Source organism: Heptranchias perlo, chromosome 3 (genome assembly GCF_035084215.1).
Source record: "Heptranchias perlo isolate sHepPer1 chromosome 3, sHepPer1.hap1, whole genome shotgun sequence".
Lineage (NCBI taxonomy): Eukaryota > Metazoa > Chordata > Chondrichthyes > Hexanchiformes > Hexanchidae > Heptranchias > Heptranchias perlo.
Window position 1 is genome coordinate 13,542,774 of NC_090327.1, and position 19,732 is coordinate 13,562,505.

General features: G+C 40.1%; 1 protein-coding gene across 4 annotated transcripts in view; it reads left to right on the plus strand.

The window, feature by feature from the left end:
- The window catches only part of cep192 (centrosomal protein 192), a 142,468-nt gene that overhangs the window by 92,279 nt on the left and 30,457 nt on the right, over positions 1-19,732 (plus strand). For all 4 annotated transcript variants that reach the window (XM_067978190.1, XM_067978197.1, XM_067978187.1 and 1 more), the window contains 6 exons: positions 2,218-2,339; positions 3,334-3,443; positions 6,856-7,018; positions 7,298-7,470; positions 9,257-9,380; positions 11,231-11,336. In XM_067978190.1, the coding sequence (XP_067834291.1) occupies positions 2,218-2,339; positions 3,334-3,443; positions 6,856-7,018; positions 7,298-7,470; positions 9,257-9,380; positions 11,231-11,336 (798 nt within the window). The remainder of the gene's footprint in view (positions 1-2,217; positions 2,340-3,333; positions 3,444-6,855; positions 7,019-7,297; positions 7,471-9,256; positions 9,381-11,230; positions 11,337-19,732) is intronic.

Below are 19,732 nucleotides of genomic sequence, written 5' to 3' on the forward strand. Positions count from 1 at the left end.
TATTGTGTTTTGTATACCTTTTTCTAATCAGTGATATTTTCCACCTTTTTAAGGTTTCGACCTTTCACAATTCAGTGATTTTATCACTAGTTGATCTGCTGTATACTGAAATTATACAGACATTCTTCAGTGATGTCATTAGTGTCTGTTGCTCTAGAACTGTTGACCTGCTCCTGGTTATGTTGAGCATATCACCTGACTTGAAGTGTCAATATTAAAAGCAGCTGTGTCTCTGAATAATTTACAATGAGGCTGGAAGGAATTCAATTTGTATGTGGAGGTCAAACTTCTTCAAAGAAGCAAGGTTTTTTTGCTGATAACTAAGCTGCCTTTATCTAACTGAGTTGTAATTTTTTTTTAAAAGAAGTTCAACCTCCCCATATAAAGCACTCTGCTAACGTAATTTCTCATTGACTTGATATGGCTTGGAGTAGTGTTCTAGTGAATTTTGATATCTTAGAGCTTTGGCTGCTATTTGGGGTCGTAAGATGGTCTCCACACAAGAAACTAAGGGTCAAACCAAAATAGAGACCATGTGTACACATGGCAGAGTTGAAGAAAATCATCTCATTGCGCAGGGTGCAAATATCTTCCAAGGGATAATATTGCCAGGTGTTTCCCTTATAGGTGACCGTAATATCCTGTTTGAATGTGAAGATTAAAGTTTTTATTTGAAAAATGAGAAAGATTACACTTACATCAGATCATTTAAAATTTCCCATGACAGTATTCATATTTGGCTGCAAAAGGGTTAGAGTTTAAATCCCCTTGGATGAGTTTCCTACTGCTTTGCTGTACTAAGGCTATCAGCCAGCCGAGAACATCATTTGGTGCTGAAAGAACAGAATGAAGATGGTAATTCTGGAAAGGCACTGAGTGGAAATGGTCACTCTCATATGTCTAGGATTAAGGCAGACTAAATAGACAAAGTGTACAGTAATTGATCTTCCATGTAAAGTTCCTTTGTGTAGTACTAGATAAATTACGTACTTTCTGATAGATTAGCAGACTAGACCTGCCATCTTGGAGATTGGCCATATATCTTTGAACAAGGTCATAATTTAGATTGGTTCGAACATGATTTCTTACAGCAAATCATTTGCAGTAAACATAGATTACATGTTGTATTGATTTGATGTTGCTTTATGGAGTAAGACTAATGTCAGTCTGTTGGGGGTCCTGTGGAAGGTTAAACTAACTAAAGTTATTTCACACCTGAGAATACATGAGTGCACAAACGCTACATAATTATCTCCTCACTGTCAGATTTGATAGGTAGCGCAAAGCATCTGTACATTGCTTTGCTAATTCAGCACAAATTCAGAGACAACTCTGTTCTAGTTGCACGTCACCTGTTTTATTTATAACCAGGTCTCCTTTGAAGGGAGCAGATATTCTGAATATGTCCAGACTTTCAGTGCAGTGCTGAGAGAGTGCTGCATTATGAGAGGTCTGGTCTTTGAAATGAGGCATTAAATAAAGGCCCTATCTGCTATTCTGTAGTTGTAAAAGGTCCCAAAGCACGACTTGAAGGAGAGGAGGATGTCCTCCGAATGAGCGTTTCTAGCACTTTGTTTTTATTTCAGATTTCCGTCATCTACATTATTTTGCTTTGTGTTCTCCCAAAGTCCTAGTTAAGATCTTTCCCTAGGCTAACACCACCAAAAATGGATTGCCTGGTTATTCATCTGATTTTGTGGGACCTTGCCATTTGCAAAGTGGCGGCTGCATTTTGCTTACATTAGAGAGACTTCCAGCACTGATTATGGCTCAACCACTTCTGATTTGTTGTGGTGACAAAGCCACTCTCCAATCTCACGAGGTTCCTCTTAAAATAGTATCTCAGGTTTTTCACTTCTGGATTCTAGGTTTGAATCATCTGACTGTAAGGATTCCATATTAAGTACTTTTGAGTAGCCTGCCAGTTACTAATAGTATGGGCACCCAGCACAAAACGGCTGCCATTTCAGCACAAAAATACCAACCTTACTCGAAGACTTAAAAACTGGACTGGTGTGGGAATGGGAAACACATTCTGCTGATGTTGCATAGGGCAATGGAGGTTGGAATTACTATCGTAATTTCCTACATTCTCCTAATTTGGCTTCTGAAATCTGAATAGCTTTCTTACCCTTTCTCCAGCCTAGACAGTTAGAAGTGTAAGGTAATTTCTTGTTTTGGATTTGATCCACCTGACCATAACCTTTCTCTTCTCAGACTATTACAGTAACCTGCCACTCCACTCAAAGAGAGTATCTTCACTGTAAAATGGATTCAGCATGGCTTTGTGTAATTTGCTTCTTTTGCGGAGACGAGGTGTCACGACAGCAGCTACGAAGGCATGTGGCATGATCATAATTTTTTTTTGCTCTGGAAGTTTTTAAGAGCCTGCAACATACTTGTGCATATATGAAATGTTGTCATTACTTCTTATCACTTTTTGGGCTGTAGATGTAATTTCCAGTCTCATTCTGACATGCTAGTTGACTAGTTTTAAAAAGCCTGTGACCGTGATTGGATCAGTATATTTGTCATCAGCACATCTGGGCTACAGAGGAGAAAAATCACCCAGGATTCTTACTATTTGACTGTCCATTGACCCCTGCTGTATAGTGATGTGTGGACATCAGGTTGGGATAGCATCAGCATCAACTATGATGCCTTCCATGGTCACATGAAGAATGGCCACTTTGTGAGATACCAACGGGCTGTTTGCATCAGTGGAACTGCAGCCCTGCATGGGTCAGTGCCTTTCAAGGGGGGGTGGGGGGAGTGAGAGAAAAATTGTTGAGAATAGGTGGCACAGTGCATTTACTTAGAGCACCTGAGTAATGCTTAACAAATTTTGGCAGTCTCAGCCCAGTTCCTGGTGGGTGTGGGTCCACAGTACACAACTATCCCTAATTTACCATTAATTGGCAATTTTGTTCAGGCTTGATTACATGGGGAAAAGAAAACGTTTACACTATTTCAGTGAAAAGTTTGTCTTTTGAGTTTGTGGTTAGGGCATGTTGGAGCAGAGGGAACTTTATTTAATAAGTGGCTTTCTTGGGAGTCCTTGATGCTGATCCTGCAAGTCTGAAATGAGATTGTTTCATTCAGTAACATGCCTTGCTTTGATGAGCAGAAAAATTTACTTTACAATGAAAAAAATGTTAGCTATTGCATTCAATTGTGAGCCTTAATTTTAAGCTAAAAATGCAAATGCATTAAATCAGAGAAGCAGTCCTTTAAACGTTAGTTGAAAATTGTAGCTTCCATTGTCAAACTACACTAACTTTCTTTGCCGTCTCATCTTCCTTCTTCCCTCCCACCTCTGATCGTTTACCACAGAGCACTTGCCCGGAATCGCCGTGGACTCCAACAGATGGTTTGTGGAGACAGTCCACTTCAAAAGATTGATTTCACTCAAAAGTTTCCTGGTGAAGAACTGGTGTCTGAAGGTATTTATTGCTTGTTTTTCTTCACTCGTTTATCTTGCAGGTTAATTTTTCATGGATTCTATAATTTTAATATAGGAGGCATGGAGTTGTTAATCTATTGAGGATTCTCAAGTTCTATCTATTTTTAATGTTCAAGCTTCATTAGGACAATTTGTTCAGTCATCTTGTATGCTGATGCGAAAATTGAGGTTTTTTTAATGCTGTAGATATGATTTTTATCGTTTAATCTTTTTGTTTTGAATTTGTCGCGAAGTGGGAAAACAGGTATGCAATTTACCAGCGCGCTTCATTTTTTAAATAGAATACAAATGCTGTCTTAAATTTGCGATGTAATATATTTGAGAGCTAACTTCTAGTTCTTGAGTGTTTATACACTACAGACATTGGATCAGGTAAGTAATTAAAACATAAGAACATAAGAAATAGGAGCAGGAGTAGGCCAATCGGCCCCTCGAGCCCACTCCGCCATTCAATAAGATCATGGCCAGAAAAGCCAACAGGACCCCTGTTCAACCAAAACCTTGAGACCACACTCAGGACTTCAGGTGCAATACGTCTTGTTACTATTTCTGCAGTCCATCCATCCAATGGCATGTGTCTGTGTTGCAGGATTTCAAAACCGCGGTAGGAGGCCATGTTGTCTAGTTCATAGGTTTGTCACTGACCTTTTATTAAGTAACATAAATCGGGCCAGGACCTACTCCGTTAATGGTAGGGCGTTGGGGAGAGTTATAGAACAAAGAGATCTAGGAGTACAGATTCATAGCTCCTTGAAAGTGGAGTCACAGGTGGATAGGGTGGTGAAGAAGGCATTCAGCATGCTTGGTTTCATTGGTCAGAACATTGAATGCAGGAGTTGGGATGTCTTGAAGTTGTACAGGGCATTGGTGAGGCCACACTTGGAGTACTGTGTACAGTTCTGGTCACCCTATTACAGAAAGGATATTATTAAACTAGAAAGAGTGCAGAAAAGATTTACTAGGATGCTACCGGGACTTGATGGTTTGACTTACAGGGAGAGGTTAGACAGACTGGGACTTTATTCCCTGGAGAGTAGGAGGTTAAGGGGTGATCTTATAGAAGTCTATAAAATAATGAGGGGCATAGATAAGGTCGATAGTCAAAATCTTTTCCCAAAGGTAGGGGAGTCTATAACGAGGGGGCACAGATTTAAGGTGAGAGGGGAGAGATACAAAAGGATCCAGAGGGGCAATTTTTTCACTCAAAGGGTGGTGAGTGTCTGGAACGAGCTGCCAGAGGCAGTAGTAGAGGCGGGTACAATTTTGTCTTTTAAAAAGCATTTGGACAGTTACATGGGGAAGATGGGTATCGAGGGATATGGGCCAAGTGCAGGCAATTGGGACTAGCTTAGTGGTATAAACTGGGCGACATGGACATGTTGGGCCGAAGGGCCTGTTTCCATGTTGTAACTTCTATGATTCTATGATTCTATGAAAAGAGTACAGCCATGACTGTAACTAGGAGAAAATGTTCTTGGGACAGTAGCCCTGGTGGTTGCTGGAATCACAAAAAACTTGGACATATTGACTTTCTCAGCACTGGAAACACATTAGCATGTCCGATTCTCTCCATATCTGTCTGCAGGGATTTATGTGCAGAGTAACCTGCTCTGTGACTGAAATTCTCTTTATTAAATACACTAGGAGACTGTGGGAGAGCTTTCTTGAAGTTGGTGCTCTCTGGAAAAAGATATTTTTGTGCTGTCCTACTAATCTATTGGTTACAGTGATTTATGGTACAGGACTAGCAACTCAAAAGGTCACAGTTCAGATCCCATCATGGCAAGGTGGAACTGAATTCAGTAAATATTATTTGCAACATTTTTTTGAAAAAACATTGAGAAGGGAAAGAAATAAGTCTATATGTTTCACAGTTTTGAAACTTAATCTCCTATGAAAGAACTTTGCGTACTTGTGTTACAGACCCGAGCATCCATCCTGCTTCAGATCAGAAGAATCTCCCATGGCCTTGCTCACAGTTAGTTAGTCACAGGAAATAGTATTTAGCTGTTGGCTGAGAGGTTGCTGAAGCAAGTAAGAATAATGGGCATTACCAACTCAAGGATTTAAAATTATTATATAGATTGTATTAAAGTATATAGATTAATATATTACGTTTGAGGCTATTTCTGAACCTTTCCTCTTGCTTTTTTTTCTTTGTCACCTGTCACTCTTTTGGTACATTCACACTATTAGGACAGTGGGTTTCCCAATGGGCAAATTTCCTTTACTCTTATGTATTTTGGGGGAAGAAGAGGAGGACCAACAGTCAGTAAATCAGACTGTGCCCACCTGCCAATACCTCCCACCTTACAGGTAGAGACACATCTACCTGACACCTAACCATATGGATCTGACTACATAAGATCCAGGCCAGACAAAGAGCTGTGTCATGTGCTACAAGGACACCTGCAGTTGTTATCCAGTGGTAATAACAGTCAAATGTGCCCTCACGTCTTCTTCCTCCACCTCCTTGCACGTTCCCCTCCAAGTCACACACCATCCCGACTTGGAAATATATCGCCGTTCCTTCATTGTCGCTGGGTCAAAATCCTGGAACTCCCTTCCTAACAGCACTGTGGGAGAACCGTCACCACACAGACTGCAGCGGTTCAAGAAGGCGGCTCACCACCACCTTCTCGAGGGCAATTAGGGATGGGCAATAAATGCCGGCCTTGCCAGCGACGCCCACATCCCGTGAACGAATTTAAAAAATAAAAAAAATGCTGGTTTACTGTCCTTGATGCAGTTGAATTTAAGGAGCAAGGAGGATAGTTCACTGTGTAATGTTTAAAGAGATGGACTACTTGTGTGTGTTTTTAAAAAAAAATTCTGTTCCCTTTTTGGGGAGAGGTCCAGTTTAACTTCTAAAAAGAAAGAACTTGCATTTATATAGTGCCTTTCACGACCTCAGGATCTCACAAAACACTTTACAGCCAATGAAATACTTTTGAAGTGTAGTTAGTGTTGTAATGTAGAAAACTCATTGTTTACAGTTGTTGAGGGATAACTTTGAGAATTAACTCCCTGTTCACTATTCTCTGCATGGCTTAGTAGTATGTGGACCAAGAAGATTCAGGCTTCGTTCACAGTCTGTGTTAGCTGATGTCAATCAAGGTGGTTGTAGGGACACTACAGGTGGCCTCAGCACCCCTGGGGTTAGGCAGGGGGTAATTGATCAGGGTGCCCACTCCTGATCACACTTTCAGTAAGGGATGGTTGTGTGCACTTTGATTGAAGGGTTCTTCTGATTGCACTATTTAACATGTAGGCTCTGAAGCATAAACTCAGTTGAGTGATCTAACTTTCAAAATAGTTCAAATATATTTGAATAAAATTACTTTGTCTTTAAATGGAAATGCTGAAGTTGCTGTTTGTGATTTTCTTTATAGTCTATGACTTACCAAAGAGACCAAATGACATCCAGATTTTCTATGGAAATCTGAATAAGGTGATTCTTTCTGTTGCTGGAAGTTCTGCATTGACTGAGACTACTGATACAGAAGGCTTGGATTCATTTTCATCTTCTCATGGGATGAATGTTGGTTCAGAAAGGTATTTGAACATTCAGAAGCATTATTTTACTCAAATTAGATTTAGATACATGCATTTTATTGTTCATGGTATTAGAAAAATTGGACTTGTTCAGAATTTGAAATTATAAAGATTAACTAGTAATGTTTTGCATATTTAAAATTTTTGAGCTTTACTAAAATGTTTATCTGGGAAGAAAATTGAATTTCAGGTAGTGTTTAAATGTTTTTAAAAACTTAAGATAGTGTGTTTAATAACATTAGGAAAATGGCAAATTGATCTGATACAATTTTGTTGTAGTGTACTTGGAAGTTCAGAAAGAAATGCATCACTGGATGTTCTTCCAGTGAGAGGACCACAAGGCTCTCCATTATTTTTGCATGTTTCTAATCAAGTGCAGAACCAGTCACTCAAGCCTAAATCATCATGGACTGTGAAGCCTGGGCATTTAATTCTTACTGTGCCATCAACTGGTGAGTAATGTTGCAATGCAATTGTGTTGATGTTGGAAATGAGAGGAACTAGTTCTAATGGGGTACTATTCCTCCTGATTAGTCAACACTAGAAAGGCAACACAAACAATTTGTGTTTATCCCATCACCTGGAAATAGTGAGCTACTTTATTGCACATATTATAAGCTGTCTAGAAAGTAGCATCTTTTAATACAGCCCTACATTCTTTCCCTGACCCTGAAACTAGGACTCCTAACCTCTATTTTCTCTTCATCCTACAATCTGTAGACTTTTGAGCCTCAAACTTGTTCTTCAATATTTACCTCATCTTTTTTCTCTCCTTTTCAACCTTAAAGTCATCTTGGCAGTTCAATTTTTCTCAGTAATAACATACATAAAACATTCTTTCCTCTCCCAGGAACAATACTAAAATCAGATTGTATGTCCAAATTCAAAGCCAGTCCAACCAAAGCAATGGTGTCTTGCTGATAAATTAGAGAAAATTAGAGTTGCTACTCGCTTTTTGTTTAAGGGTATAGAAATTTTCTAGAAGATCTGAAGGAAAAGTATATCTGTATTAAAATTTCAGTAAACCATTAGACAGTTTACTCTCTATCAAGTACTTAGTTAAAAGCAAGTCACATTTCAATTATTTTAGGTTATATAAAAAAAGCTTATTTGTTGCATTAAACTGACTTATGCACTTTTCATAATTCACTTTTGCACCTATGCAATTTCAGTGGAAAATGTACTTATAGTATTTAGTTGAGTGTATCACCCCGTCGTCACTCTGGCTAAGATTAGCTAAGTTGGAATGACCAGGTGTCAACTGGGATCTTCCAGCTGTGGTCTGCTTTCAGACTGGGTGGGATGTCTTCTCACTTCCATCAAAGTAAAGTGTGCGACAAGTCAGATATTTTCCACAATACACTACAAGCCCAGCATTACCTATCCATCTCAAGTCTAATTGTGGCAGCCATATTTGTATGGCCATAGGCAGAATTGTAAATCAGCCACTGAGCCATATCTTCTCATACCTTTGGTCCACTGTGCATTCTTAATTCTCATAATAAGTTGCTATACTTCTCAAGAATTGTTCACCTTACAATATTGGTCCCAAAATACCAATGGTCTGACAAGTCTGTGATCGTAATTTCCATTGCTGTTGCTAACTGAAAAGTGGTTTGGTAGAGGCAGGGAATACAATGTTCTGACATAATACATGCCACATCGATGAACATGAGCTTTGAGAAATTTGGCTGTCCCTCTGATCTCCTAGGATCCATCCAGAGACTTGCCTTTCCTATGGTGGTGCTAACATACTGGAGTTCCTTAAAGTAAAGCTATCATGACAGCTCCCTGGGAAGCAAGCATTAACTTGCATGATGTGGTGCTGGTCGCAAAAGAGCTGCACATTGAGAAAATGGTATCCTTTCCTGTGGATTTATGTAGCCACATGGATACAATCTGTGACTCCTCGGACCTTGGGGAATCCCGCCACTTGGGTAAAATGTAATATGTGCTGGTTATCTACAGGATCTAATGTAGTTTCAGGGCTGTGGTAACCTTAACCGCCACAGACAGAGCGGTGGAATTGGGTTGTAGGTCCACTTACAGGAGGTAGCAAATCTGTGGGACAACTCATTTTGGAAAGTGAAGCCACTGCAGGCACTGGTTCTCGGTCATATGCTTGTATGCTCAAGTGTGAGTAATGTGAGTGGCAACCATGTGCTGGCAATGAAGCCTTGAGAATTGGATACATACTGTCTCACTTTCTAATGCTCTAATTTATGTCCCCATTTATAGATGGATCAACACAGACTGGGCGGGTGCAGATTATAAATCACTCCACTAGGTCTTTGTCTTTTGAGCTATCTTGGCCAGCACACTCCTTAACAGTGACACCCCAACATGGAGTTGTTGATCCAGAGTATGTATATGTATAAACTCATTAATTTACAATTTAAATGTGTCTTGGAGTGAAGGTGTTTTTACATTATTAATGATGTGTAAGTGTAAGTTATACCTGATAGAAAATACTATCCTTTTTAACTTAACTATCTTGAACTTATATTTCTGTCAATATGACTATGTTGAAGGTCTTTCAGATAATGTTTACTTGCTGTTTTTTCCCAAAAGATATGCTCTTGATTCGTAATTTGACCAGAGCAACACGTAGTCTTGATTTAACAATGTATTTTTTAATGCAGTGAGTTTATTTCTAATTCTGGATTTTTTGGCACCAAATATTATAAAAATTATGGGACGTAGTAGGCAACAGTCATTGGGTTGAAACAGCAAAATATGTAGTCTGGAATACTTCGGTGTAGATTTAAAGATTTTTGAATTTGATATTGCAATTTTTCCCTCAGCTATTCAACCTGCACACAGAAATTAATAATTTGCCATTAAATGGGGGGGGGGGGAGGGAGGATCTATTTCAGACACTGAGTTTGGTGCCATTTAGTTAAGAAGTAGGTTATCTTCCCTGTATCCACTGTACATAAGAACCTGTCTCTTAACCACACTTCAGTTGTTTTCTACTGTCTTTAGCAGCTTCTACCCATCCTTTTTGACATAAGACCAATTCAATTAGTCTGACTTTAATTGGTGAATGTAGATATTAATGTGTTTATACTAATGTTTTTTGCATAGCTTTATCTTTGTTTTGGAGGGTTTGAAGGACCTTCATTTGTAATGTCTGTTTTTGTGCTTTAACCTCATCTTCAATCTATACTGAATTTTTACCAGTGACCAGCCTCCATTACATTTGTACGCATTATACAATATAGTGCGATTTCCAGATTCATACAGCTCCTTTAAGCTGAAAAACATTCCAGTTTTGGTAGCAATAGACCCTTCTGATCAGAAAGGCCTATGAAGTACTTCTGCAGATCCAGGTCAGTAAGAGAACACTGTTTTTGGCCTGGATAATTAAGGGAGCACTCCAAAAGGTTAATGCCAATCATGTCAAGTCAAATTGATTCTCTTCCATAAGACAAGCCAACCTAGAGTTAGGTAGTGACTCTAGTTAACTTTAATGATAGATATCTAGCAGCTTTCATGTAGACCACAAGAAAGTGTTTCTGTTGCATTCCATTGTTCTGAAAGTGTGGTTTCCAGTTAAAACACGAGATTGTTAATTAGTTCAATAAATTTTATTTTGGTATTTAATTTTGCATGATACATACAGTGTGCACTCAGGTTAAAGATTTGTTCCAAAAAATATTAGTTTCCAATTAGATTAGCCAGTGGAAACACAGATCGGTCACATAAGAGAGGCTAGGTTGCTGAGAACCACTCCAATACAGAGGGAAAATTACCATTGGGGAGCTAATTTAAATGGTGCACAGGACATGAACAGCTCTTTTTCATTTACAAGGACAGATTCTTTAATATTGTTCAATAATGACATACAGCACTTCAACTTTGAATAAATATTTAAACTTTCACTATGTAGTGTAGATTTTTTTTAAAAAATTGCCTTTTATGTACAGTGGAGACAGGGAACGCTATCTATCAAATATTGCTCCTACATAGTGCCAAACTCCTAAACGGATGTGTAAGTCTACTGTTTGATAAAGTATTTATTGGTGTGTGAAGATTGAACTATGTTCAAAATTTGAACACTGAGGACGACCATGCCAGTGGTACATAATTAAATATTTATTTGATATTCGTTCTATTATTTAGATACAGAATTATCAATGTGAATGTAAAATTTGAAAGATTCTTATTTTGATTGTTATAGTGGAAAATAAGCTTTGTTTTTTTCATCAGGAGCCACTTACTAATTCTTGTAAGTCCAAATCCTTCTCTTACTACTAAACCTTCTGCTGTGCCATGGAGTGGACAGATTTATGTGCACTGTGACAACATACAGCAGGTAGGAAATGGATAATGAGTTCTCAATCATTTTATTTTGGCATATAATTTTGTAGGAAACATTATTCTCTAGACTACAGTGTGTGCTCAGGTTAAAATTAGTTGCCAATTAGACTAGCCAGTAGAAACATAGACTTGCTGAGAACCACTGAAATGCTATGCTCCCAACGGGACTGAAAGCCGATAAATCCCCGGGGTCTGATAATCTGCATCCCAGAGTACGAAAAGAGGTAGCCATGGAAATAGTGGATGCATTGGTTGTCGTCGTCCAAAATTCTATAGATTATGGAACAGTTCCTGCAGATTGGAGGGTGGCAAATGTAACCCCACTATTTAAAAAAAGGAGGGAGAGAGAAAACAGGGAACTACAGACCGGTTAGCCTGAAATCAGTAGTAGGGAAAATGCTAAAGTGTATTATAAAGGATGTGATAACAGGACACTTAGAAAATATCAACGGGATTAGACAAAGTCAGCATGGATTTATGAAAGGGAAATCGTATTTGCCAATCCTACAGGAGTTTTTTGAGGATGTAACTGGTAGAATAGATAAGGGAGCACCAGTGGATGTGGTTTATTTGGATTTTCAGAAGGCCTTTGATAAAGTCCCACATTAGAGGTTAGTGTGCAAAATTAAAGCACATGGGATTGGGGGTAATATACTGGCATGGATTGAAAACTGGTTAACAGACAGGAAACAGAGTAGGAAAAAATGAGTGTTTCAGGGTGGCAGGCGGTGACTAGTGGGGTACCGCAGGGATCAGTGCTCGGGCCCCAGCTATTCACAATATATATCAATGATTTGGATGAGGGAACCAAATGTAATATTTCCAAGTTTGCTGGTGACACAAAACTAGGTGAGATCATGAGTTGTGAGGAGGATGCAAAGAGGATTCAAGGCGATTTAGACAAGTTGAGTGAATGGGCATATACATGGCAGATGCAGTATTACGTGGATAAATGTAAAGTTATCCACTTCGGAAGGAAAAACAGAAAGTCAGTATTATTTAAATGGTGATAGATTGGGAAAAGATGATTGTACAAAGGGACCTGGGTGTCCTTGTACACCAGTAACTGAAAGCAAACATGCAAGTGCAGCAAGCAGTTAGGAAGGCATATGGTATGTTGGCCTTCATTGCAAGAGGATTTGAGTACAGGAGCAAGGATGTCTTACTGCAGTTATACACTGCCTTGGTGAGACCACACCTGGAACATTGTATGTCCTTACCTAAGAAAGGATATACTTGCCATAGAGGGAATGCAACGAAGCTTCACCAGACTGATTCCTGGGATGGCAGGACTCTCATGAGGAGAGATTGGGTTGACTAGGCCTGCATTCACTCGTTTAGAAGAATGAGAGGGGATCTCATTGAAACGTATAAAATTCTAACAGGGCTAGATAGACTGGATGCAGGGAGGATGTTTCCCCTGGCTGGGGGGGAGTCTAGAACAAGGGGTCACAGTCTCAGGATATGGGGTAGAACATTTAGGACTGAGATGAGAAATTTCTTTACTCGGAAGATGGTGAATCTGTGGAATTCTCTAGCACAGTGACTTGGCCTAGTCACTGAATATTTTTAAGCAGGAGTTAGATAGATTTCTAGACACAAAAGGCACCAAGGGGTACGGGGAGAGAGCGGGAATATAGTATTGAGATAGAGGATCAGCCATAATCATATTGAATGGCGGTGCAGGCTCGAAGGACCGAATGGCCTACTCCTGCTCCTATTGTCTATGTTTCTATGGGGAAATTGTCATTAGGTAATTGCGTATAATTAGTGATTTTTCACTTCTAAATGTTCCTACATTGCTTTATCTCGAAATCAAACTGGATATAAGAATTACAGTTTTTAAAATAACTTCTGGGTGAGGCCAAGTAAGTTATTTTTCCTTGCTAGTTTATGCAACTAGCAGCTTTTTTTTTTCAAACATTTTTTTTTGTGTAAAGCAGTTAAACATTGGGAAGACTAAACCATCGTTTTCGACCTCCACTACAAACTCGCCACAGATTCTGTCCCCTCCCCTCCCAACCATTGTTTCAAGCTGAACCAGACTGGCAGCAATCTCTGTATCCTATTTAACCCCAAGCTTAGTTTCTGGCCTCATACAGTCGAGCAAATCGTCCACCTCCGACCCTACCTTAGCCCATCTGCCACTGAAACTCCCGTCGACGCCATTCTTACCTCCAGACTCAATCATTTCAAGGCTCACCCATCCTCCACCTAAAGTATAGAGAAATAAGTCATCACATTCTATAGAAAACTCACTCGTGCTTCAGAAGGTCAATCCTCTCCTGGTTGGTCTCCATTCTCAACTCTGTAAAGTTAAGCTCAATTCAAAACTATCCTGCACCAGATCCCGTGCACTTGTCACCCCAGTCTTTGATGATCTACATTGGCTCCCATTCCTCCAATTTAAAATTCTTATCTACGTGTTTAAATCCTTTCATGGAATCGCCCCTCCCTATCTCTGTAACCTCCTCCAGTCCTGCATTTCCCCCCCCCCCCCCCCCATCATTGGTGGCTGTGCCTTCAGCCATTTAGGCCTCATGCTCTGGAATTCCCTCCCTTTCCTCCTTTGAGATCCTCCTTAAAACCTACCACTGACCAAGCTTTTAGTCGTCCCAATAATAACTCCTTTAGCTCATTGTTCATTTTTGTCTAATTATGCTTCTGTGAAGCACCTTGGAACATTTTCCTAAGTTAAAGGCGCTATATAAATGCAAGTTGTTGTTGATCTCAACTAGTGTTTTACTGAAAAGGGGCATCAAAGATGGAGGTAAGGGTGTGATTGAGCAGTTTCATAGCTGCAGAAGTATTGTGGCAAACAGAGGGCCAAAGGCTAGACAGTTGAGAGTTTGTAAGTGACTTAGCGTTGTTTTTTCCAGGGACACATGCAGAAGGGAAGGGGATGTGAGTGGTGAGGAATACAAGGAGGTGATCAGAGATGACCTTGTCTGTAATTGAGACGATGGGAATAGAGACACCACGTGAGATGGCAAGGTCAAAGGGGTGGCCGTGAATATGGGTAGGAGAGTTTATATGGAGGGAGAGGTTAAGGGAGGACTGGAAAGTATAGCAAGTTGAGATGGAGGTTAAAATCACTGAGGATGCGAAGTTGCTCGATGCAGAGGCCGAGGGAGGCAAGGAATGAGGGTATCACAGTAAAAAAAAAGACTTGGGGTGGGGCTTGGGTCGGTGGTAGAGAACAAGGACTTTAAATGAGTCTTAAGAGGGATGGAACAAGGTGAAGTGTTCCAAGGAAGAGAAGGTGCCAGAGGGTTAGGGGGACAGTTCAAGGTGAGATTAGGTGATAAGGGCCACACCGCCACCACAGCAGTTTGGGTAAGGCAAGTAGTGGAAGGCATAGTCAAGCGGCGGGGGCGTGGGGGAAGAGCTTCATGAAGGGACAAGGTGTCATTCCTGTTAGTCACGTTTTCATCAAGGACATGATGTCAATGCAATCGTCCACAATGCCAATGGATTAACAATCAGCAGAGTCCACATGGTCAGCGGTAGGAGGGGTGAATAGGATGAGAAGGAGGTTGGCGAGATTAGCCCCCCCTCCATGGGCACGCTGGGACGGATGGGGTTGCTGCTTATAAGGGAGAAGCAACGAGTGCCTCAATGGGCACTTCGGAGAATGCCGGAAAAGGCACAGGGGGAAGCTGTGGGCTTATCCAAGAGGGAATGATGCTTGGGACAGCGTAAGGAGAGTAGGAAGGTGGAGGAATAGTGATGGATTGGGGTAAGGATTTTGGGGGGCAAAGTACCTGAGAGGGGAGAAATGAAAGGAGGCATGACTGGGAGGATACAGGAGAGGAGGGCCCAAGAGGGGCGAAGAGAAGAGAAAGAAAAAGGAAGATAGAAGTAATGGGCTTAGGTATGGTAAAGATCAGGATAGATATGTCCTGGTTGTAAACAGAGAGTCGGGAGGAGACAATAAGATAGAGTCCAAAGTTAAAGTCAGGTCCCATGGTAGAATGAAGTTGACTGGTAGATAGGGTGGAATCATCTTGGAGCACTGACTAACTGGTGTCCAGGTTTGGAGACAGGTGTGGAGGCTGAGTGAGTTCAGGAGCTGTTTGAGAGGCAGAGTATAAGTGGGTGCACTGGTAGAGGTTTTCCCATGGAAAATAGAGAGCCGAGGGGGTGTGGAGAATCGACCATGAGCCAGCATAGGTTGATCCAGGGGTCTAGCGGAGTGTCTTGTTGTGCACAGGGAGTCAAGACCAAGTGAAGCATGTCTAGAGGGTAGATGTAATTCAGTCCCCATTTTAAGATCATACGTTCTGCCCTTATTTAATACTTTGATTTTATATTGCCGAATTTACAGCAAGTTCAGAAGCATTCTGCAAGAAAGCTAGGGGGAGTGTGAAAGATGACTGTTAGTCAGTGTAAGGCAAATTAGTAAAGGATTTTATAAGCATAGGAGGGTAGGGGAGAGATAGCAAGAGGCACCAACCATAAGTTTGCAAAAAGCTTTGTTAACAGGAATTGTGACAATTTTGGGGAAAAGAATAGGCAGGTATTCATAGACCAATTAGTTTTGCCTCTGCTGTGGAATCCAGAATATGGGATGAAATTATTTAGAAAGGCTTGGGCTGATCAGAGACAATTAGTGTGGACTTGTAACGGTTAAGTTGTGCTTGACTTTTACATTATTTTGAGGAAATTACACTTTACAAATGAAATAAATTTAAATGTGGATTTTCAAAGACATTTGATAAGGTGTTACATAAGAGACTTGTTTTGAAATTTGAGATGTATGTTGTTAAAGGGAATATAGCCAACAGAGGTATGGTTAGGGAGCAGAAAGGAAGAGATGGGGTAGATTTTTTGGATTGGCAGATGTGGGCAGTGACATACCTTATTAATTTGTGGTAGGATATCTTGCTTTCCTTTTTATATCAATGATTTGGATATAAGTACAATAGTAATGTTATCAGAATGTGGCCCATAGGAACCTGAGGCAAAATGCAAGAGATTGCAGGCTAACAGAGTAGACAAACAGGTGGTAAATGTACTTCAATGCAGAGAAATGTGAGAGGAAGGTAATATTAAAGTGGATGAACCGAGAAATCTATGGGTGCTGATGTGTAGAACTTTAAAGTGGAGGTAAAAGAGGAAAATGAAATTCTGAGTTTATACAATTTCAATTTAAAAGGAAATGAAGTTGAGTTTGTTCAATACAATGGTTAGGCACGTTTGGAATATTGAGAGAGGTTCTGGGCACTGCATAATTAGAGCCGTTGAAAAGATACAGCAAAGACTCACTAGAAAGATAGCAAAAATGAGTTATAGCAGCCAAGAAAGTCTCAAACAATTGGGGTATTTTCCTAGAATAAATGAGGTTAAAGGAAGAATCGAGTAAGTTTACAAAATTACAAAAGATTTTGAAAGCGTAGATAGTGATAGATTGATTCCACTGTTTGACGAATTGTTAACAGGGCCAATGACTCAGAATTATCACTGGAAGAAAAAGGAGGGACCTAAAAAGTCTTTTTCACAAAAGGTTATTAGAACATAAGACGTAAGAAATAGGAGCAGGAGTTGGCCACACAGCCCCTCGAGCCTGCTCCACCATTCAATTAGATCATGGCTGATCTTCGACCTCAACTCCACTTTCCCGCCCGATCCCCATATCCCTTGATTCACCTAGAGTCCAAAAATCTATCCATCTCAGCCTTAAATATATTCAATGACTCAGCATCTACAGCCCTCTGGGGTAAAGAATTCCAAAGATTCACAACCCTCTGCGTGAAGAAATTCCTCCTCATCTCAATCTTGAGTGGCCGACCCTGTATACTGCGACTATACCCCCTAGTTCTAGACTCTCTAGCCAGGGGAAATAATCTCTCAGCATCTACCCTGTCAAGTCCCCTCACAATCTTATGTCTCAATGAGATCACCTCTCATTCTTTTAAACTCCAGAGAGTATAGGCCCATCCTACTCGACCTCTCTTCATAGGACAACCCTCTCATCCCAGGAATTAATCTAGTGCCTCCAAGGCAAGTATATCCTTCCTTAGATAAGGAGACCAAAACTGTATGCAGTATTCCAGGTGAGGTCTCACTAAAGCCCTGTACAACTGTAGTTGTACTTCTCTTGTACTCCAGCCCCCTTGCAATAAAGGCCAACATGCCATTTGCTTTCCTAATTGCCTGCTGTACCTGCATACCAACTTTTTGTGTTTCTTGTACCAGGACACCCAAGTCTCTCTGGACACCAACATTTAATAGTTTCTCACCATTTAAAAAATATTCTGTTTTTCTATTCTTCCTACCAAAGTGAATAACCTCACATTTCCCCACATTATACTCCATCTGCCACCCCCTTGCCCACTCACTTAACCTGTCTATATCCCTTTGCAGTCTCTTTGTGTCCTCCTCACAGCTTACTTTCCCACCTAGCTTTGTATCGTCAGAACACTTGGATGCATTACATTCGGTCCCTTCATCTGAGTCATTAATATAGATTGTAATTAGCTGAGGCCCAAGCACCAATTCTTGCGGTACCCCACTAGTTACAGCCTGCCAACCTGAAAATGACCTGTTTATCCCTACTCTCTCTTTTCTGTCCTTTAACTAATCCTCTATCCATGCTAATATATTACCCCCAACTTCATGAGCCCTTACCTTGTGTAACAACCTTTTATGTGGCACCTTATCAAATGCCTTTTGAAAATCCAAATATACTACATCCACTGGTTCCCCTTTATCTACCCTGTTACATCCTCAAAAAACTCTAAAAGGGAAATAGTGTATGACAAATCTTTCATAAAACCACATTGACTCTGCCTAATCATATTATGATTTTCTAAGTGCCCTGTTACCACTTCCTTAATAATGGATTCCAACATTTTCCCGACGACCGATGTCAGGCTAACTGGCCTATAGTTCCCTGCTTTCACTCGCCCCGCTATTCAAGAAGGGAGGGAGACATTTGCTACCTTCCAGTCCACTGGGACCGTTCCAGAATCTAGAGAATTTTGGAAGATCATAACCAATGCATCCACTATCTCTGCAGCCACCTCTTTTGGAACCCTCGGATGTAGGCCATCAGGTCCAGGGGATTAGTCGGCTTTTAATCCCATTAGTTTGTCCAGTACTTTTTCTCCAGTGATATTAATTGTTTTAAGTTCCTCATTCTCATTTACCCTTTGGTTCCCCACGATTTTTGGTATGCTTTTTGTGTCTTCTACTGTGAAGACAGATACAAAATATTTGTTCAACACATCTGCCATTTCCCGATTTCCCCATTATAATTTCTCCTGTCTCAGTCTATTAGGGACCAATGTTTACTTTTGCTGCTCTCTTCCTTTTTACATTCTCCTAGAAGCTCTTATATTTATATTTCTTGCTAGTTTACTTTCATATTCTATTTTCTCCTTTTTTAATCAATTTTTTGGTCGCTCTTTGCTGGTTTCTAAAGCTCTCCCAATCTCCAGGCTTATTACTGTTTTTGGCAACATTATAGGCCTCATCTTTAAATCTAATACTCTCATTAACTTCTTTAGTTAGCCACGGGTGGAACACTTTTTCCGTGGAGTTTTTATTTCTCAATGCAATGTATACTTGTTGAGAATATTGAAATATTTCTTTAAATGTTTGCCATTGCTTTTCAACTGTCAAACCCTTTAATTTAATTTCCCAATCTACTTCTGATAACTTACCCCACATACCAATGTAATTGGCTTTATTTAAGTTTAAGACTCTAGTTTCTGACTTAAGTACTTTCAAACTCAATGCGAAATTCATCATTTGATCACTTTCCCCAGAGGTTCGTTTACTGTGAGATTACTAATCAACCCTATCTCATTACATTATACAAGATCTAAAATAGCCTGTTCTCTGGTTGGTTCCATGACTTATTGCTCTAGGAAACTGTCTCGAATACATTCCATGAACTCATCTTCCAAACTACCTTTGCCAATTTGATTTGCCCAGTCTATATTCAGATTAAAGTCCCCCATGATGACTGCATTTCCTTTGTTACAAGCTCCCATTATTTCATGATTATTACTCTGTCCAACGGTATTGCTACTATTAAGGGGCCCATAAACTACTCCCACCAGTGTTTTCTGCCCCTTGTTATTTTTAATTTCCACCCATATTGATCCCACTTCCTGATCTTCCGGGCCAAGATCCTTTCTCACCACTGTCCTTATGTCATCCTTCATTATTAGGGCTACAACCCCTCCTTTCCCATTCTGCCTGTCTGTTCTAAACATCATGTACCCTGGAATATTTAGTTCCCAACCTTGGTCTTTTTGTAACCATGTCTCTGTAATGGCTATTAGGTCAAACTCATTTATCTCCATTTGTGCAATTAATTCATCTATCTTTTTACAAATGCTCCGTGCATTCAGATAAAGAGCCTTTTATTTTGACTTTTTA